This window comes from Plutella xylostella, chromosome 15 (assembly GCF_932276165.1).
Source record: "Plutella xylostella chromosome 15, ilPluXylo3.1, whole genome shotgun sequence".
NCBI lineage: Eukaryota > Metazoa > Arthropoda > Insecta > Lepidoptera > Plutellidae > Plutella > Plutella xylostella.
In genome coordinates this window covers 8416206-8432981 of record NC_063995.1, presented here as the reverse complement: position 1 = coordinate 8432981, position 16776 = coordinate 8416206, and the positions used below count along the sequence as shown (strand labels likewise).

At 36.2% G+C, this 16776-nt stretch overlaps 1 protein-coding gene across 1 annotated transcript; it reads left to right on the top strand.

Moving 5' to 3' along the window:
* Positions 1-63: 63 nt before the first annotated feature.
* On the top strand, positions 64-15201 carry LOC105389716 (GRIP and coiled-coil domain-containing protein 2). The gene is made up of 15 exons (XM_048625786.1): positions 64-229; positions 360-474; positions 560-1003; positions 1251-2933; positions 3011-3107; positions 3199-3482; positions 3561-3751; positions 3834-4250; positions 4343-4470; positions 10866-11031; positions 11353-11592; positions 12307-12500; positions 12889-13051; positions 13545-13653; positions 14160-15201. The coding sequence occupies exons 1-15, from the start codon at positions 206-208 to the stop codon at positions 14219-14221; spliced, it is 4317 nt and encodes a 1438-aa protein (XP_048481743.1). The 5' UTR covers positions 64-205; the 3' UTR covers positions 14222-15201.
* The last annotated feature ends 1575 nt before the right edge of the window (positions 15202-16776 follow it).

The following is a 16776-nucleotide window of genomic DNA, read 5'->3' as shown; positions in this document are numbered from 1 at the left end:
ATAAAAAAAGTTCGTCGAAACGTCAAAATTTTCAATTTGACATTGTCAATCTAAGTAGTCTGTGTGTGTGATCTGTCCTGTCACTGTCAGCCAGCCAGCTTAGTTTACCATTTTGCCAAGTTTCACAAAAACTTAATTATTACAAGTTTATTACACTAATATGCAGTGAATGTTTTAAAATGCTATAAGTTGTATCATTGCAATAATGGAAGGATCAGCAGGAAATGCCGTAAGTGTAATCTTGCTCAGTGCAAAATGAATTGCTTTATTGCATAGTTGATGACTTCATAATCTCTCATTACATTATTTCCGCTGGATCATATTATGTTCTTAAACAATAAATATTCTTATTCTTCTAGACGCCTGATGATGCATCGAAAAAAAGTCCATTTGATGATCTAGACCGCGAAGAACTAATAAAGAAATGCAAAGGATTACTTGTCATTGCTCAAAAAGCTAAGCAAGCTAAAACTGGTAAGTAACTATCATTTCATGTTTTGTACATAATATCTAATGGCATTTAAATATAATAACTGATAGATATGATTAAATGTTTCAGAGTTACAAAGTGAAGTTGAGAGTTACAAACTGCTTTTGGAAAAATGTGAGACAGAAAAGAAAACAAACCAAGAAAGTGTTTTCACACTTCAGGAGCTTGTTGATTCACTTACAGAACAGAAACTAAATTACATCACTCAAATAGATTCATCTAAAAATAACATTAAAGTCTTAAACCAACGGTGTGAATCATTAGAGAATGAACTATCAAAATGCAAGCAGGAGCTATCTGAAAAAGATTTGCACATTAATGAAGTAACAACACAGTTGTCAACTTGTGATACCGAGGTGACCTCTCTGAAGAGGCAAAACAGTAGGCTTGAGGAAGAGAATGAACAGCTTCTCAACCAGCTGTCGGACCTGGAGGCCCGGATTGAGGAGTTCAATCAAATTGGTCTGCAGCAAAGAGAACAGCTACAAATGCTTGAAGAAAAAGTTAACACAGGTATGTTTAATTTTATATAATTTTTTATCATTAATCATATACCTACATAATTTATTGTTACAAAATAGTGCTAAAAACAAACATACTTATAAAAAATACTCAAAATATACATAATGATACTTTGAGCTGGTATACTCAATGAATTGATTTGAAAGATAACCATTAAAAACCCATGAGTGCTAATTCTGTATGGTATTAAACTGTTATGAGGTACTATTTTCATTATATTTCATTGTTCCCTTGACAGGTTCCAACTCCAACAAAAATGAAGAGACTATGATGGAATTTGAAAGAATGAATGAAAAAATCAAGCAATTGGAATCACAACTCAGAGCAAGCATGAGTGAGCATGAAGAAAGCAAACTTTTAAATGAAAACAAAATTAAAGAAATCACTCAACAGTTTGAGAGTGAAAAAGACAAAAAAGAGAAAGCAAACATCAAACTGAGAAGCTACAAGGACAAAATACTTAAGTGTGCTGCTTGTATTAACCAACTTAAAAACAGCAGATTTATTTTAACAAAAACTGTCAAGGAGTATTCAGAAAGTATTCCTAAATGGCAAAATGATATAATTAAAGCATCCAAATTTTTGGACACACAGATTAATCAGTTAAGCAATGAAAATAATGCTCTGAAATTAAAACTGCATGACCTAGAAAAACAGATAAATGATTTCACTGGACCCAGTGCGATTAACAATACTGAACAACTTAAATCACTCCAAAAACAGTATGATGATTTAGTGATAAATAATAACAAAGTAATCAGTGAATTATCTGAGCTTAAAATTAAATATGATCAGCAAAACAATTCAGAAATTCCTTATCTAAAGGATGATAATAAGCTTCTTAAAGAACAAGTTAATGAATTAACTCAGAGAATTAACCAGTTACTAAGTTCAAACAGTGAACTACATAATCTGGTCAAGGAAGTTGAAACTAAAAATAAGAAATTAAATGAATCATTACAGATGATACAAGATAAGGTCCAAAGCAGTGATAATAGCACAGTGGAAAACCTTAGCTTCCAGATAAAAGCATTGGAAAGTGAAAAGGCTATTCTTTTTAAAGAAAAATTGAATGTAAAGGAAAGTTTATCAGAATTTGAAAATCAAAACAAAATTTTAAATGATCAGGTCAACAGGCTTAACACAGAAATGCGCAATTTAGAAAACCAAATAAGTATATTGACACAAGAAAAAGAGATGCTTAAGAATAATATTCCCAAAGAATCACAGACAGATATTAACGAAATTATGTTTGAAAAGATGGCTTTGCAGGAGCGCTATGAGCTGTTGTTGAAAGAACATGAAACCATTACTGATTTGAATGGTATGTTGAAAGATGAAGTAGAGACTTTGAAGCTTTCATTAGAACAACCAAAAGACGACAATCTATCTGATTTGAATGTCTCTCTTCAAACTGATATAGTCAAATTAGAAACAAAACTAGCTGCATACAAACAGGAAAATGCCTCTTTACTGGCAGAAGTGAAAGAATCTCGAGCTAAAGCAAAGGAAGTGCAAGCGATAGCAACAGATTATGAGGATGTTAAATCCAAATTAGTCAGTTACAAAACTGAAAATACAGAGCTTTTGAGTGAAATGAAAGAAATTAACCAAGTACTAAAAGAACGTGGTGAAGCTATCTCTAAACTTCAGAAAGCAATAGGTGAAATGGAGAGACTTGTAGAAACTTTAGAGAAAGATCGCGATGATGTAAAAAAAGAAAATAATGATTTGCATGTAAAAGTTCAAACTCTAGAACAGGAACTACTTAATGCTGAACAAAAAACTACTAAAAACAGCGAAGTAACTGAATTAATTATTGCTGAAAGAGAAAATGCTAAGAAAATATTAGCTGAAAAAGATTCTATGATAAATACACTTAAAGAAGAAATCGAAAAAGTGAAACATCAGCAATCACACAGTAAGTTAACATACAATATAATTAGTGCATACACTAAAATTATATGTTTTAACTGAAAAATCTTACTCTCGTTTCAGTGGAACTTCCAAATGATGACAATATGTCTACATCAACGACATCTAAACTTGAAGAACATTCCAGAATGAAAGATCTAGATGACTCATTTGAAGATAAGTATGTTTCTTATTTTTTCCTCATTTTTTGTTTAACAATAACCACTTGTGAGTTTGTATCTCTATCTTTGACTACTCAATCTTCTTTCCAGGTACAGCAAACTAAGAATATTCGCATTAAAACTTAAAAAGAAACTAAACGAGACAAATATTGAACTTCAAAATGCTGAACAAGACAAAGCGAGGCTTGAGAAGATTATTGCTGAGCACAATGCGGCCAAGAGTTCAGTCCAAGATGAAGTAGACGGACCTAGAAATAAAGAAGAGACAGTAATTTCCCAGACCCACGTAACAGAATTAGAGGGAAAAGTGGAAAGTCTTACCAAAGATCTAGAAAGTTCCAAAAACATACTTGGTGAATTAGAAAAAGTGAAAGGTATTTGGTGTAGTCTGTATACAGTGCCTATAATAAATAACAATGATGCACCTAAACTAATAAATTATGTCCTTATAGGTGAGTTAGCTGCGAAGTGTCAACAACTGAACGCGGAAGTTGAAGCACACAAGGTGACTAAAGACAATCTGGAGAAAGCGCGGAGAGACGTGAAGAAGCGAAGCGTCCTGAGCCTCGAGATGGAAGACTACGAGCGCAGCATGAAGGAACTTACCACTAAAATGGAGGATAACAAGAAGAAAATGATTCAGGTAGATTCCCGACATACATATAACTTACTGAGACCGTTGCTTTGATTGTAGATTTTTTGTTATAATTTGTATATTTTTTCAGATGGAGTCAACAATAGATACCCAAGAAGGCACTATAACAGCAATGAAAACTCAAATTAAACTCTTGGAAGAACAAATAAAAACAGAAGAAACACAAAATAGACTTATCAAAGAAGAATTACAGCACGCGCTAGAAGAAGGAAAGGAAAAAGACAATGTAGTCCACATCAAAAATGGTATCATATCTAAACTTGAGATAGATCTAGAAGACGAAAAGAGAAAGAGTGAAGAAGTAAACATAGAAATGACTAGTGTGCTTGGTGAAAAGGAAAAAGTTATAATAGCTTTGGGAGAAGAAAAATTGGAACTTTTAAATAAATTGAAGAGGATGGAGTTCAGATGCGCTGAATTGGAAGAGAAGGTCAGGATTATAAATATTGAATTGGAAGATTTGAAAACGGACTACACAAGTTACAAGGTAATGCATACTAAATCGATAATAAGGTGAATAAAGATATTTTTACCATATGATTTTAATAATTTACTTTAATTAAATTGGTCTACTTGTAGGTTCGTGCCCAGGCGGTGCTGCGTCAGAACCAGACGGTGGACCACAGCCAGGAGGAGCGGCTGAAGGAGGAGGCCGCCGCCGTCAGGACGCAGCTAGAGACTGTCACTGCCAAGCTGAATACTGCTGTGTGAGTAGTTACAATTATGATGTTATATAAATATCTTCATATTGATACGATAAAAGGGCACGGCTTCTAACATACCATAAAAACGCACGCCTCTTGAATAATGTATGAAGTGTGTTAAGTTAAGTACTCTATATTGCATCTACACTATATTTTGTCTGTATTGAATGTATACTCTGTAATCGCATTTACTTCAATATTTACTCACTATTAAACATGTACTCATTCGAGCCGGTCGTTTCCTTTCGAACCTGAGACCATCACATGGCGACCCTGCCAGTGCCAGTCCTAATATGGCTGGTCTGGAGATCAAGTTGCGGTCGCGCGCGTGCAAAGACTAAAGTGCAATACCGGTGAAATAATTCCACGTTATAATTATACAGGCTGAGTGGGTCAATATGTGTAACTCAAAAGTGACCCCGAGGGACCCTTCCAGTGACATGGACATTATAACACAACTGGGATACTCAAACACATATAATAAAAATGCGCACCCCTTACAAGGACATATGAACAATTTAATTTACTGTGTATGGGCTATTGTTATTTTATTGGGTCTCGTCCTGCTCTACAAAATTATAACAAAAGTGAACGAGTATATGCTGCAACGAGTCGAGCACATGATGACCATCCAGCAACTTCGAGAGTTCCCGCGAGTAGCTACGAGCATGGAGCTGGCGAGGCTTCCCCCGCCGCCACCCTACGCCGCGCCCGCCCCGAGGACCACCACCACCCCAGTGTGATGAGGAAAGTTAAAATCAAGCAAGAAATGTATGTATGAACTTTAATTATTCGCATGTGTTAGGAATGATCCTTAAAGATTTAAAAGTGATTTAATTATATTATTGTCATGTGTATCAGTGAGGAATAAGCATAAGAGTTAAAAGTGGGACTGATAAGAAATTATTTTCTATAATTTTATTTAGCGTATATTTTTAATGACATTTATTAATCGTTATTTACTGTATTAATCGTCTAATATTATGGGAAAATGTTTAGATTCAATTTATAATGAACTAATCGAAATAAGAAAATATTTAATTAAACAAGGACAAAAAAGATTTAAAGGTGCTATTGCAGAAAATAAACTAAGTGAAGCGAATGAAAAATTATTAGATGCTCATGAAATTTATAAAAATATTTTGAGTTCGTCAAGTGAGGACGAAATATGTGCTATAACTGTAATTTACAATAAAATTAGGAGTTTATGTTTAGAAATTAACGACCTATGTTCTAAGAGGGAATCGTGTAGTTTAAGCAGTAATTCAACAATCATGGAGAACTTTGATTTAAGAACGGCTAGTTCGTTAATTCCTGTTATGGACGGTAGTGACGACACTACAATAAAATTAGTAGAAAGTGTAGAACTATATGAGACCATGTTAAAGGAAGATCATAAAAAGTTATTGATTTCTTTTATCTTGAAAACGCGTCTTACAAAAAACGGAAAATTAAAATTGAAATCCGAGTACCAAACTGTTAAGGATTTAATCAGTGACATCCATAAATACCTAATTACCAAAAAATCCAGCACGTCATTATTGACGCAACTTAATAACATTACGCAAAATAATTTGACGCTACAGCAATATGCTTCGAAAATAGAAGAGATGTTCGTAGACTTGACTATTTCTCAAGCTGACAACAACCCGAACAGCTATGAAATTTTACGCCCAATTAACGAAAAGTTGGCCATTAAAAGGTTCGCAGACGGACTTCGAAACAGGCGTTTAGGAACCATTATTACAGCTCGAAATTACGAGAGCCTTCGCGAGGCGATTCGAGCCGCCGAGGACGAGGAGCTGGCGCAGCCGCCCGCCCCGCCTCAGCACGTCATGGCCAGCACCAGAGGTAGGTCTAATTATAATACCTTTTACAGGGGCAGAACATCAAATTATAGAGGATACCACGGAAATGGAAGCCGCGAATTTTTTCCGCGAAGCCGGGGTAATTTTTCTCCGAATCGTGGAAATTACCATGCCGATGGCAACAATTTTTCTAATCGGGGAAATAGGCGAAATTTCCATTATCATAATAATAACTATAACAGCAACCGTGGCAGAGGCTATCCCCGTCATCAAAACATGTATCCGGTGATAAATGAAGACGAAGCGTCGTCACCATCAACTTCTTCAACTGTACCGCAAAATAACGAACATCAGTTTTTTCGTGCCTAAAGATATTATTTTAAGTTGTAGTAATAATGTTCGGTATGTACTCATGTCGGTTAATGAAAACAAACATTCTTGGTTATTGGATACCGGCGCCTCGCTCTCCGTCATACGAAGCGACTTATTATCTAGAAGCGCTACCATTTATAGAGATGAAACAACAATTAAAGGAATCGGTGGACAAGTTAAGACAACTGGGTATGTTTATTTAAACATATCGCCAGATAATCATAACATTATGCGCCATAAATTTTATGTGTTTGATACCTTACCATGTTCGGCCGACGGAATTCTAGGACTTGACTTTTTAGACAAGTACCGTTCGAAAATTAATTTAGATACGAATTACTTACAGATGTACTGTAATGATAATGAACTTAATGTACCTCTGTACTATACAAATAAATTGTATATGAATAAAAATAACTTTTTGATCATACCTGCGAGAAGTGAATCAATTCATTACATCGAGATAGATAAAAGTATGACAGATGACTGTGTGGTTTGCGCGAGAGAGCTAGAGAAAGACGTATTCTTAGCTAGTACCATAGTAAAGCCAAATAAGGGTATCATACCTATTCAAATACTTAATACTTCGGACAAAGACATTACTATACCTACTTTTCAACCAGAAATACACGAATTTAGTAAATATAACGTTTGTACGTTAAATAGGTGTGAATCCAAATTGAACCGGAAATCAAAATTATTAAATTTACTTAAATTAGATCATCTAAATACGGAAGAAAAAGAATCTTTATTACCTATTTTTGAAAAATATTCGGATATCTTCTATTTACCTGTTGATAAACTTACTACTACCAATGTTTATCAACAAAAAAAAACATTTGAAACCAAACACAAGTCCAGTATATGTTAAACCATACCGTTTACCTCATGCTCTGAAACCAGAAATTAAGAAAAATATAGAAAAAATGATAGCAGATGATATAATTGAAGAATGTCAAAGTGAATGGTCGTCACCCATTTTATTAGTACCAAAGAAAAACGAGGAAGGTATCGATAAACAATGGCGTCTTGTAGTAGATTTTCGTAAAGTAAATGATACCATTTTGGATGATAAATTTCCACTTCCAAATATAATTGACATATTAGATTCACTTTCAAACTCAATTTACTTTAGCCACTGTGACCTCCAACAGGCGTATTACCAAGTTTCTTTAAGCCCAGACTCTAGAAAGGTAACTGCGTTCACAACTGACACAGGACAGTACCAGATGAAGCGTCTACCAATGGGTATGAAGACAAGCCCGAGTGCTTTCTCTAGAGCGATGACAGTAGCTTTATCAGGATTGACGTACGAAAAATGTCTTGTATACTTGGATGACCTTGTAGTTTTCGGCAGAAATTTAGAAACACATAACCGAAATTTATTTGATGTTTTTGAAAGATTACGTAAGGTTAATTTAAAATTAAACCCAAGCAAATGCCAATTTCTCAAAAAAGAAGTTTTATATTTAGGACACGTGGTTTCCGCAGAAGGTGTTAAACCGGATCCCCAAAAAATTAGTGTTTTAAAAGATTATCCCACTCCAAAATGTACTGACGACGTAAAAAGGTTCGTCGCATTTTGTAATTATTATAGAAAATTCATACCATCATTCTCAGAAACAGCCATGCCTTTAAACAAATTAACTAGAAAAGATGAACGTTTTGTTTGGTCTGAACAGTGTGAACAAGCATTTCAAAAATTAAAAACAGCATTAACAACCCCCCCAGTTCTACAATATCCTAACTTTAATGATAACCATGAATTTATCTTACAAACTGACGCATCAGGAGTAGCGGTAGCAGCAGTATTATGTAATAGTGATTTAAGACCAGTAGCATATGCTAGCAGACCACTCAACCAAGCTGAAAGAAATTACCCTACCATACAAAAAGAATTAGTAGCAATAGTATGGGGTATTAAATATTTTAGGCCTTATTTGTACGGTCGAAAATTTACAGTTAAGACAGACCACAGACCACTCGTATATTTATTCGGAATGAAAGATCCTTCGTCCAGACTTCTAAAATTTAGACTAGCATTAGAGGAATACGATTTTAAGATTGAATATGTGAAAGGGAAAGATAATGCAGTCGCGGATGCATTATCAAGAATGTATATGACGATGAATGATTTGAAGAGTATGAATGAGAAAATTATGACTGTAATGACTAGGGCCCAGAGTAAAAAGATGCAAGATGCAAATAAACAAACGGATTCGACACAAAATGCACGTACAGAACATCGGACTGATCACCCGAGAGTTGTGGAAATGCTAAATAAACCTGATTTTACCACTGAAATGATGTTAATAGAAGAAAAAGAATTACAAGAGTATAGAAAACATAATTTAATAACTGCCGAGGCAGAATGTTTTGCTCTTAATGAAAGTCGACGAATTTTATACATTAATCTTAGTTTCAAGGCACTCTACACGCGAGCCGTTTTTGTGCAGAAATTAAAGAAATTTTGTAATGAAAGAAATATAAAAGAAATATATATAATAAAAGATAAAGAAAACGCGTTATTTATAAAAAATATTAATGATGAAATACAAAGATTAAAAGTGTGGTCCGGACCCCGCATTTGCATATTAAAAGGTGTTAAAAGAATAGATAATGAAGAAGAAAAAGCTTTGATTTTACATGATTTTCATTTACTGCCCACTAGTGGACACGCTGGTGTGCGCAGAATGGTGAATACTATTAAGCGTAGATTTTATTGGCCTTCTTTAGAAAAAGATATTAGAGAGCTCATAAGAAAATGTGACAAGTGTCAAAAGATGAAATATTCTAAACATATAAAGGAACCAATGGTTATAACCACTACATCTACTTATGCTTTCGAAAAGATATTTTTAGATATAGTAGGACCTATTGAAGAAGATTATAGCGGTTATAAGTATATACTTACAATACAATGTGAGTTATCGAAATTTATCGAGGCATATCCTCTTAAAAATAAAGAAAGTGAGACAGTTGCTAGAAATTTTGTCAACAACTTCATTCTTCGGTATAGTATTCCAAAAATCATCGCTACGGACCGTGGATCTGAATTTATGTCTTCTGTAATGACAGATGTTTGCAAGTTATTAGAAATCGATAAACTAAACTCAACATCTTATCATCATCAATCCATTGGAGCTCTTGAGAACACACATAAAAATCTAGGTGCGTTTTTAAGAATCCAATGTGATGGACATCCGGAAACTTGGTCTCATTGGTTACCATTTTGGTGTTATACATACAATAACACAGTACATAGTGCAACAAAATACACTCCATTCGAATTAGTTTTTGGCAGAACCTCAAATTTACCTAAAATAACAGAAGAAGATGTACAACCTTTATATAACCCTGATTACTATCCTTTTGAACTCAGATATCGCTTACAAGTAGCACACAGTGATGCTCGTAATAATGTATTAAAAAGTAAAAATGAAAGAAAAAATGTTTACGATAAATCTGTTAACCCTGTTACTTACACTAAAGACGATTTGATATTAGTTCGAAATGAAACAGCTAATAAACTGGATTGTTTGTATGATGGACCATTTGTAGTTATAGAAGACATAGAACCAAATGTTAAAATACTTAAGAATAACAAAATTGACATTATACATAAGAATAGAACTAAGCCATTTATTCAATAATTAAAACTTTTAAATATGTATTAGATTTAAAAAAAAAATATAATGTATTATTTTTTTTTTTTTTTTCACCCCCGGAGGTGAAGTGTGTTAAGTTAAGTACTCTATATTGCATCTACACTATATTTTGTCTGTATTGAATGTATACTCTGTAATCGCATTTACTTCAATATTTACTCACTATTAAACATGTACTCATTCGAGCCGGTCGTTTCCTTTCGAACCTGAGACCATCACATGTACTCCCTTACGGGTTCGCCAGATTATGTTAGTCCCAATGTGATAACCACATAGCCATACAAGACGAGAGAACAAAATCATTTGTTTCAGTCAGGTTAGGCCTATACTGTGGTATATAAAGCTATTTGAAATGAACAAGGTATAACAACAGATCCGATTATTGTCAAGCTGCGTACAGACCGGCCACACGAACGCCAACGAACGGGTTTCGTTGACCTTCGTTGCTGCAATCTGCCACTGTATTATGTATGATAAATAATAAATAACCATCGTTGGACGTTCGTTGGGCCGGTCTTTACGCAGCTTAACACAAACTTATTGCCAACAGCGAGAAATGCAGCGAGCTCCAATCCGCCGTGGAGGCGGAGCGGCGGCGCGCGGGCGAGGCGGCGGGCTACGCGGCGCGCGCGGCCCAGCGCACCGCGCGCCTGCAGGCCGACCTGGCGCGCCTCGCCGCGCAGCTGGACGCCGAGCGCTCGCAACACAAGCTGCAGGCGAGTACTGGCTACAGGGTGTTGCAAAAAGAGTATACTAAGCCGAAACCTAATTTCAAAATTCGCGAAACAAAAAAGTCATTCTCCATAGTAAAAAAGTCACGTGACCAACATAGTGTAGAGAGAAATTGGAAGTATTGACCTACGAATAAGGTAGAGATAGCATAAGTTCGTTCGCCATTTTCATATTGTTTCTTTATCTACGTGTATAAGCGTAGTTGTATGGCTATCAAAAATAACGATAAGCTCGTGCATGTATTTTTAACCGCATAACGCAAGTAAATGACTCACAAATACTTACCTACATTTTACGAATTCCAGATTTCAACCCTAACACAATGCTACAAGACGCAAATATCGGACCTAGAAACGAAACTTCAGAAAGAGGCGGCGGACTTTAAGATGCAGATAGCAGGCCTGCAGGAGAAGATGAAAGCCTCAGCTCTGGACAAAGAGAACAGAAACGTCACTCCGTACATGGTGCCGGTGATACCCAAGGAGGATGGCAGCGATACTGAGATGGATATCAACGTGTCTATGCTTCCCAGGGAAGAGGGAGAGGTAAGATCTTTTATCTCCTAGAGACTGATGTGACTAAAAGTTAAACAGCCTGCTGCCGCTGCACGGGTTCGATATCGGCATAGATAAAAGTCAGTATGTCGCGATTCGCCATAAATACGGCTCTGTGATTGTTGGAACGTGCATTAAACGAGTTTATAAACGTCGATAACGAACCCGTGTAGCGGCCGCTGGTGTGTTAATTAATCATACTAAAGGTTCCGTTACTCGGTGTATTGTGTTGTTTTCAATTTCAGAGTTTTTTTTTTCATAAAGATATATCATAATTAAATGTTATATTACCGCAACTCGTGATAAATGATATGATAACGGAACCGTAAACTTAATGCATTTTCCATGAGTAATAAATTTTGCGCCAATATAAAATATCATATCACCCGTAAATTGATATATCGGTGGGTATCGGTATAACGGAATACGATACATCGATTTTTTTTTCATGACGTCAATGCGATATGCGGCTAAGGTATGTGAATGTATATTTGCATTCATACGATAGGTCGCGAGCCGATTTCTAATACCCTAAAAATTACTGTTAACCCCAAAATCACGCTATTACAAAATCCCCTCAACTGACTACACCACTCTTACAACTACAAGTTGCCTTCGAAATACGCCTTTCCCTCCTACATACTGGAGTTAAGGTTATTAGTCAAATGAAGAATGAAACACCAAAATGCTTTACAAATTCTCCAGGGTTCAGAATCGGCGCCCTCCCCTCCGCTATCCAAGTCGTTCCTGACGGGCGGCGGCGGGCGCTCGCCGGTGCCGCTTGATAGGCTACTCGAGGACGGCGTGCCTGAGGACGAGGCGCTAGACTCCACCCTCGCGCTGGCGCCGGAGCAGGAGGTGGCCGAGCTTAGGAGGAAGCTGCAAGCTCAGCAGCAGAGGTTAGTTGAGTTTACCAATACGTCATGTCAGTGTGTACGTGAAAGGATAAGTGGCGTTCGTTCATTTATTTCTTAGTTTATTCTGAACACGCCGCACAGACGCTGAAATTTAGATCTTACCATCTATCAGTCTTCAGTTCCATTCATACCACCCTTGTTCCAATAACAGTGTGTTAGAAAAGGGGTTGTAAGATGAAAGTGGGTGACTCAAGTAGTCATTCTGAACTACTTTCATTTGATGACTTTGGAAACAACTCAACCATATTGCGACCATACGTTTTTATATCATATTCAATACCACTTTTGAACATCCTGCACACCACATTTCAAAATGCCAACTATCATAATACTACCTGATCATAACATAAACCTACTCTCTTCATTACAGGGTGAAGCACATAACCCTCCTCCTGTCCGAGTCGGAGCGGGAATGCGCTCGCTACGCACAAATGAGCTCGCTCCTCAAGGCGGAGGTGCGGCGCGCGCGCGGCTCGCTGGAGCGCACGGAGCACGCGCACAACGCCGAGTACATGAAGAATGTCACGCTCAAGGTATGCTGAAGGGCTAGTACGGGGCGCATTTAAGACGTGGCGAAAGTTCTCCGTCGCGCTCGCTCTTGAGGCTGCGCGATGTGAGTGAGCGCGATGCAAAAGTTATGTCACGTCTACGTCTTAGCGTAGCGCATCTTGCGCCTCGTTCTAGGCTATCATGATTATGTATTGAGGGCTTAGTGGGAGTATTTTTTCTTCTAGCTTGTACCTACCTCTAGGTGTCGACACGAGGCCCACTTCATACAAAATTTCGCTTACTTTTAATTAATACTAACATAATTACATGTTATTATCATTAAAACATTCCATCCGTAAAACTAGTAACTGCTAAACAAGCACCTTATATTTATAGATTTCCTCAGCGAAAAAAAAACTCGAAAATTTTACTTTCAACTTTGTTAAAAATTCAAATTATCAGTGAATGATTGTATTAAATGAACGAATGAATGTCGTAAATGAATGAAACCCTCACAATCGTGTGTTTTCCACTCAGTTCCTGACGCTGGCGCCGGGCGACGAGCGCAGCCGGCTGGTGCCCGTGCTGCAGAAGATCCTCACGCTCACCACGGAGGAGACGCAGAAGCTCAACGCCGTGGCCAGAGGTCGGTATTGGTCGGAGGAATGACGCGTGCGTTATTGTCGCGCTGTGCTTGGACAGTGACCTCTATCATGCATTGAATGCGGCCCATCATATCATATCATAATCCTAACACACAAACCGTTATTCACTATAATGTTTTACTCATATTTTTAATATCTGTGTGTTTTTCTAATGATGTCATAATATTATAGTCTCTATACTATACATTTTATCTCAGGAAACTGTTTTGAAGATATGAAGCGAATCTTGTGCGAAAAGGTTAACAATAAATTCGGCATTGCTTTACAAAATAATACAGTACACGCAACCACTAATCATATCATAACAGGTAAGTACACACATAAAACCATAACAACATAAATCACACTGAAACATAATAATGACAAATACACATATTGCAATCGTATGTAAAAACAATCATTTACTGTCCCTCGTACAAATCATATCGCCATAGCATAGTAAAAAGAGATATAAATATAATTATAATAGTCTGTATATTATTCACAGGTATGGATCCCAATCCAGGGAAAGGATGGGGAAGCTACTTGCCTTGGCCGGGAGGGAAGTGAACAGGTTCCATCGGACTATCATTTAGGGCGGAATTTACTTAAGTACTTTCTATAAGGGTCAGATAGTTTATAATGTACGAATATCTCTGGTACAATATGCGCCAGTTGCCATACAGTTGATGTAATTAATATATATGGAAGTTATTAATATTTACAATATTTAATAGATGTGAAGACTGGATGGCGCAATGGTAATATTATGGCGCCATGCTTACCCCTTTAGAGAGGACATCAGTTAAGGCATAATGTGTTTGAATATTTTAATTTTTATGTATAAATATATAAAAATTACTTATATGAAAATTCATGAAAACTATCTGTGATTGCTTACTGATGGAGGGCGTAAATGAAATTGCAGCCTGTTTTTTTTGTTGGATTTTTTAATGTCTTTATGAATTATGTATTTCATCGTAATCGTCCACTGTTGGACATCAATGAATACCTAGTATGAATTTATTAGTTTATTTTTATGATTTTATAATTTTCAAACCGCTATTATAATACATAATAGTTACGAAATAGTTAACCAGTTATAGGTTCATTAGCTTTTTACCTTTCACTTGCAACGATGTTACAACATTCCAATCTTCACTAATGCCATTAGATGGATTCGAAGTAATTAACAAGCTAGCAAACTAAATTCACATTTTATTATTTTGAAGTACAGAAGGTCACAAGTCACAAATAAATAGGACCATCTTTAGTATGTCAGATTTATGATACAAGAGAAATAGCGATTATTTATAGCAATAATTTGATAACACTGTAAGATAAAGTTACAGAAACTAAAAATTTAGATTTTACTAATACCTACGCCTTAATTGTACGCATTGTAATTAAATTTTATTTTGAATGTAATTTTTTTTATCTACTTTAATTATAATTTATAATACACCAATATAGAACACAGTATTTAAACTTTGCCTATGTAATAATTTGAACTTATTTATATTTAAATAAATGCAAAATAAAAAATATAATACATTTATTAATATAAAAAACCCCCTTAAAATTATGATAATTTGGAATCTGCATAGTAATACTTTGTAGGTTCCGTAGTTTCCGTACTGTATTACAAAAAAATATATTTAATGTTAATTTCGATCTAGGACATAAATGTACCTTCCTAATTATATAGTTCTTTTATGCTTTGCGTAATATAGAGCGTAGAGGACACCCCTTTCTCGGTTTATGGATGGTTTATGGCTTAGAGCTCTAAGAGCCTGTAATGGCTAGTTTACACAGTGCGAGCTAGCGTACGAGTCAGACTTCCGAGTAGCTGGACTGCAGTAACTCGCACTGTTTGGAAGTAACTTACGAGTAACTCGTACGTGCGAGTTGGTCAGTAACTCGCATCAGCTCGTTGACACAGTGCGAGCTAGCGTACGAGTCAGCCTTCCGAGTAGCTACACTGCAGTAACCCGCACTGTTTGGACGTTACTTACGAGTAACTCGTACGTGCGAGTTGGTCAGTAGCTCGCATGCGAGTTACTTCAACATTTTTTGTTTTCACTCGCCTCGCCCGACACCAACTCGCCCATGACAGCGGCTCGGCCGTCGCTTAATGGCTAGTTTACACAGTGCGAGCTAGCGTACGAGTCGGCCTTCCGAGTAGCTGCACTGCAGTAACTCGCACTGTTTGGACGTAACTTACGAGTAACTCGTACGTGCGAGTTGGTCAGTAGCTCGCATCCGAGTTACTTCAACATTTTTTGTTTTTACTCGCCTGCTCGCAGGCGCGGATCCAGACCTCAAAATAGGTGATGGGCAAGTCAAAAAAGGCGGTTTTGCCTTGCCTTGAGGTACTGATAGCAGTTTTTTTTGTATGTTGGTAGTGATAATTGTTATGCTAAATGCAATTTTTCCTCCTCAAAAGCCCTCTAGTTCAATCATTGTTAAATAATTCAAAACTGAACTGAAAATCTTCACGTTTGAAGTGTTCCGTACCTCAAAAGGAAAAAAATTAACCCTTAAGAGGAATCTAAACAGCAGTTTCTCCATACAAACGAAGTCCCCTGTTTCCTCCCTGAATAATGCCACTGGAGCAATTTGTTTTTTTACATTTAATCTAGGTATTGTATGTTGACCTTACCGAGGTCCCCATGTTTTTCTTTTTGTCATATATATATATATATATATATATATATTAGTTAAATGCAAAAAAAAATACCTTTAAAAACCAAAAAACTGACAGATTTTCCGCTGTATTTTTTCTATCATAATACTAATTTTGCATTATATTTAAAAAAAACATAGCAACGTAGCTTACTTTACTTTTTTCTAATAAATATTGAAAAAAAATTAGATCGATTAAGCATTGGAGAACAAAACAGCCCCCCTACTCTTGAAAGGCAATGTATTGCGCCTGTCTTGCGTTCTCAACATTAAAAAAATCATAACTTCTCTTCAGAGGCGTGTCTCCAAAAAGTAAAATACATAAATGTTCACCAAGGTCTTGGGTGTTGATATTTATATTTAATATCTATCTATCTATGAATTTGTGTAGATATATCAGCTGTCCGATACCCATAACACAGGCTCTGCCTAGCTTGGGG